General features: G+C 32.6%; 1 protein-coding gene across 2 annotated transcripts in view; it reads right to left on the bottom strand.

Annotated features, from left to right (window-relative positions):
- Positions 1 to 815: 815 nt before the first annotated feature.
- LOC109856759 (kynurenine 3-monooxygenase) overlaps positions 816 to 5,708 on the bottom strand; it is a 6,227-nt gene continuing 1,334 nt past the window's right edge. For both annotated transcript variants that reach the window (XM_020432384.1, XM_020432385.1), the window contains exons 4-10: positions 5,532 to 5,580; positions 4,977 to 5,064; positions 4,733 to 4,904; positions 2,930 to 3,181; positions 2,731 to 2,820; positions 1,740 to 1,880; positions 816 to 1,234 (exon numbers count right to left, since the gene is read on the bottom strand). In XM_020432384.1, the coding sequence (XP_020287973.1) occupies positions 1,010 to 1,234; positions 1,740 to 1,880; positions 2,731 to 2,820; positions 2,930 to 3,181; positions 4,733 to 4,904; positions 4,977 to 5,064; positions 5,532 to 5,580 (1,017 nt within the window). In that variant the 3' untranslated portion in view covers positions 816 to 1,009. The remainder of the gene's footprint in view (positions 1,235 to 1,739; positions 1,881 to 2,730; positions 2,821 to 2,929; positions 3,182 to 4,732; positions 4,905 to 4,976; positions 5,065 to 5,531; positions 5,581 to 5,708) is intronic.

Genomic DNA, 5,708 nt, shown 5'->3' with positions numbered 1-5,708 from the left:
GTACAACACAATAGGACAACACAATATTTTGTCTGCTTATAAAAATAAGCAGTTTGATTAGATGAAATACTTAGTACAAAGAAATTCAGATTATATTCAATTAATGTAAATGAGAATTGCCTATTTCATCTTTTTTAACAGTATCTTTTATTTGAAATCACAACTTATATGTTCGACAAAACAATTCATGGTTTAGTAAATTAAATATGTTCATTACCACTATTGTTAATTCAACTTATACAAATTTGTTATCTTTATTACCATATGTTTGAATAAAAAAAACAAGATATTTCAGATAACAAACTGAAACTCAACTAAACGCATTTAGTTGAGTTAATAGTATTTTTTTCTCAGTGTAACAAACACACGTAACGCTTTTTAAAAACTGGCACCTATTTTGACTAAAAATATATCTTTGTTGCAAAATCGTAAAGAGGCGTGTATCCTATTCTTCGGATATTTGTCTCTGTTTAGAAAACTTCATAAAACATTCTTTTTCAATATAACGTGGAATACTCGTAGTTTTACGTCTCTTTACGTCTCATGAGTGACAACCTTGTCTCATGTAAATAACAAACGTCGTATAATGAACGTACGTAATCGTTTACATGAATAAAATTTGAATGTCAGAACGTGTGATTATACCATAGCATATGAAATTGCTACTTTTTCAAACTGAAAACATGAATAACGTGAAGATTTCCAAAAAAGGGTGAGCTTGTTCTAAAACTGCAAAGCGCTTTTCTGATATATATATGTATATATGTATTCTACCTTTATTGATTACATTCTTGTTGTCCATTACGGTTTATAAATGTAAATTGCGTTTTAAAATTTATTAATAATATTTAAAGTGTGTTTTACCTGTACGTTTATTTTTGTTATCGTAAAGAATCGGCGAGAATAAATCGCGCTCACAACTTCATGCGATACTTTGTAGAAAAAACATAAATAAAATGCCAAAGATCGCGACTCCAAGACACCGGAGACTCGTTTGTATTACCTGTAATCAAATCATTTTTGCAACAACCTGTAGTTTTCCATTGTGTTTTTTTTTTTTATGGTATCCCACCTTGTCTTGCCACTCTTTGTTGGCTATGCAGTCGCGAAACCTCATCCGTGTAAACTGCACGCTGCTATAAAGCGGTATCCAGTAATTCGGCAGTAACGTGTACAAAACATTGTCCAACGATTTTCGAAGACGAAACGATTTTCTCGTCACTAAATCCCTCATCTAAACAAAAAACAACGCGACATTGCGCTCGCGTTTAGAGTGTAGTTACTTGCTTAAGGACGTTCTCCGACTACAGTGGTTAGCAACCTAAAATATCTCTTCTCATGAGTAAGTTTGTGCTGCTGTAACAAAGTTAAGTTGAGCTATTCAGCACTGCTAAGATCCGCTTACTCTGCGCAGAAGTTCAAAAATAGCTGCGCAGTACACAGCGCACATAAATCCAGCAAAACAAAAAACCTCCCCCCCAAAAAAAAACAAAAAAAAAGCTACAGTTTGAAAACAAGGGTTGCTCACCGTATTATTCAAAATCGTATTTTAATTAAGACACTCTCCGCTACCACATACTTGTTTTTTAAAAAAATCCTACAAAAATTGTCGTCAGTAACTTTAAAAAACCTCACTTCACAAAGGCTCNGCATAGGAAATCCATGTTAAAAATTGAAACTTAAATCATCCATATTTTGGAATTTAAGAACGTCCTTAAATTAATTCACACGCAGCATACCTCCAAATAATTGTACATTGCGAGGTCGCATATCGCGTGGCCGTCGTCGCATCGTAATTCCGAAAATTTCGGCAACACCTTTGCGAAGTCCGAATCGTAGCTTTCCATCAGTTCATCGAGCAACAAAATATCCTCGAAACCCTGTGACGATGTGTGAAAAAGAAGTTGAAATGTCAAAACTACACGTTGTAACGTTACGTAAGTTGCCGCGCATTATCAGAGAGAAATAAAAATCAAAAACAGACAAACCAACCCGGTAAACAATTTTTCATATATATACTTATGCACAAATTAAAATAATTATTTCTAATTGTGCAAATTTATATGCCGAATATGTCCATACAATTTTATACACGGAGAATTTCTTTTTTTAAGAGAATGGCTTCAGAGATATTCCATATCAAATTATAAAATAACTATTAGTATCATGTTAGATACAAAAAAATTGTATAAAACTATATTTTTACTATATTTTTAAAAAAGTTTTGATATATAATTTGATACATATATAAATTACAAAATAACTCTATTAGTATCATGTTAGATACAAAAAAATTGTATAAAACTATATTTTTACTATATTTTTAAAAAATTTTTGATATATAATCATATATACTTATACACAGATTAAACTTATTATATCTAATTATGCAAATTTATATGCCGAATATGTCCATACAATTTTATACATGGAAAATTTTTTACCGGAAAAAAAATTGTATAAAACTATATTTTTACTATATTTTTAAAAAAGTTTTGATATATAATTTGATATATATATAAATTACAAAATAACTCTATTAGTATCATGTTACATACAAAAAAATTGTATAAAACTATATTTTTACTATATTTTTAAAAAATTTTTGATATATAATCATATATATATTTATACACAAATTAAAATAATTATTTCTAATTGTGCAAATTTTATATGCCGAATATGTCCATACAATTTTATACATGGAAAATTTTTTACTGGGGACCTTACGGTATTCATCCCTTGAGCGTAAAAAGGAACCATTGCGTGGGCGGCATCGCCAACGATAACAGCAGTTTTTCCAACGTGATAAGGTTTGCACTGCAAATACGTGAGAAAATGCTAATAATAATATTTTTTCTTACACAGAAGTAAAATACATTTCAAACTTTTGACTGCGACAATTTTGAATGAATCGTGACGATCTAACCTTGATCGATATCAACGTTCTCGGCGTTTGTTCGGAAAACTGTTTCAACAGATTCTGCGTGCCTATTAGTTGCAACAGATCCGGAAATTGTTCGGTGTAGAAATTCAGCACCGCCTCGGGCGTCTTCAGTTTATCGAGCACGTAAAGCGGCGCGAACAAGTTACTGGTGAACGTGCGGTCCTTGTTTGGCAGCGACGTCATCATAAATTCACCGCGCGGCCAGATATGAAGATTGTTACCGCTCATTAGAAACTAAACGAAATCAAATTAGAAGCGCTTGATTGAATCCTTTCGCATAGGACTCGAGAATCAAGTAATTTTTAACCCTTAATTTGCACAGTGGGGTGGAATCTACCCCAAGCATTTTTGAATCACGAAGATATAGCTACGTAAATCGTTTCTTTTAGGAAATTTTTTTCACTAACTTAAAATTGAAAAATCATTAAAAAAACTATGACGTCTTTTTATAGATGCTTCAAATAGTGTATAAAAATTTTTTCAAGTTATCATAACAATTTCTGTGAATTTGATGATCATTTTTGTGGGGTAGACCGTACCCCATATGCAGACTATGCGATTCCTATCCTAATAGGCACATTTGTGAAAATATTGCACAAAAATGGCATCTCGAATGGCGACGATTTTGCAATGATCGCACTAAGATGATTCGCCATAACGCGACAGTTTTGTCGAAATAAAATTTTGTAAATAATATTTGTCAAAAATTGCGAAAAAGTCGTTATGCATTTCCACAGTATATACCTCCAATAGGCAAATTGTGAAAATATTGCACAAATATGACATCACACCGAAAAAATTATATTCTCGTAAGTAGAAGATTTTATACTTAAAAAATCTTCTTCAAGATTTTAGATGATATTCTTCTGAAATTAAAAATATATTTTTTATTTAAGAATATATTAAGAATAGTCTTTTTTGATAGTGAGATATATATATTTTTCTATAGAGGCTTTTTGTGCACAGCGCGTCAGGAATTAAAAATAAAAATAATTAAATGTTAAAATTATTATTATACTGTGTATTAGTTTACATTTTATTATAAAAATAATAACTAAAAAGAATATAAATATAGATATAGATTATGATCATTAAAAATAAAAAATTAAACATAGGTAATATGTATGAGAAACTTTAAAATGTTAATAAAAATAAAATTATTTAAAAAATCTTACTAAATATCGTTATTAATGCAAAAGATATATAGATTACGTACTGATTATATATATATATATATATATAAATCTAATTAGTATATATTCTAATCAGTATATATTCTTATCAATATTACTATTTAGAGGATTTTCCTCCTTCTTGGCGCCTCTTTTAGTATAAAATATACTTAAAGTAAGTGGGATATCTCCTCAAAACAAGAATACAATTTTTTCGGTGCATGAGTGACGACGATTTCTTGCATTTCTTCATATGCAATCATATTTCTACATATTTTAAACGTCACATAGCTGAATTTTTTTTCTCAATTATTGGACAATTTCTTTGTGAAATTAATATTTTGCAAATATACCGCTAAGATGATTTGCCATATCGTTATTCTTTTGTCGAAATAGTATTTGGAAAATAATTTTGCAAACAACTGCAAATATTTCAGAAAAGATCGACGTTTTTGCATCTATTTCCTAAAATATGTCTGTATAATTGGAAATTACAATTTCAGTGCAAGATTTTGTCACATAATTTTGTAAATGATTTCCTATTAGGGTATGAAGTGTGCGGGTTAAGGGTTAATTACTCTCTCTCTTGTGCAAAACGGGCGCGTTATTTCACCTCGTTATTTGCGCCAGACGGCACGGAAAGTTCCACGTATCCGAGTTCGACGTTCGCCTGCGAGCAATCGAAGATCGGTGATTTGCCCATGATTTTTCGCATCTTCGAGTACGCGCCGTCGGCGCCGATTATCAGATCAGCTTCCGCGTCTTCCACCGCTCCCGTTTTTGTGCTGAAAGTGAAGAACGGAGGTTTGTGAATGGCGAAAAAAAATCCGTCCGAGATGAGAAATGCGTTCACTCACTTCAAGAACGTCATCGTTCCCTTTTCCAAATCGGCGTCCACGAGTTTTTTATTGAAACAGAGTCGCACCTTCGGATATTCCTCCGCGGCTACCTCGGTGAAAAATCATCGGCTGACTTGAGCATGTTGTTCGAGATTCGAACTAGCAAATTGGTTGACGCGATACGAGACCACGGTGCAGCAACTTAGATCCGCGTAATGAAAAGTGAAGGACCGCACCACAGGGGCGTAAAACGATACGCGCGAATTCTTGCGGCTTCGCAGCGTCATCGGATGTCAAGGGAACTTTTTTTTCTAAACGAGAGAAAGATCTCTCGGGGAGCGTCTAACCTACGTTAAAGTTCGAATTTCGACTGGGACGATCGATCGAATTCGTTTGCTTGAGAGAGAAATTACGTACTGTGGTCGAAATGTTCATCAATTAAAATTTCTACAAATATCAGCGAAAATACAACGACGTGTTTCTTTGTTATCATCGCGAGAACAATATTTTCACGCGGCAACATTTACACGCGTTACAAAAGAATTTTGTAAACAAAATTTGGGAGAAACCTACCGTTCAGCAACACCATGTTGAGATGTCGTCTGCTGACGGAATAGATGCACTGCAAAATAGAATGTGCGTTCGCGCGATTCAGAGACAACAATTGCGCACACCAAAAAAATTATATTCTCGTAAGTAGAAGATTTTATACTTAAAAAATCTTCTTCAAGATTTTAGATGATATTCTTC

The sequence above is a fragment of the Pseudomyrmex gracilis genome, unplaced genomic scaffold (genome assembly GCF_002006095.1).
Source record: "Pseudomyrmex gracilis isolate BER0280 unplaced genomic scaffold, ASM200609v1 scaffold_133, whole genome shotgun sequence".
In the NCBI taxonomy this organism is placed as follows: Eukaryota; Metazoa; Arthropoda; class Insecta; order Hymenoptera; family Formicidae; genus Pseudomyrmex; species Pseudomyrmex gracilis.
The sequence above is the reverse complement of the archived record's forward strand: the minus strand, read 5'-3'. Positions and strand labels throughout refer to the sequence as shown.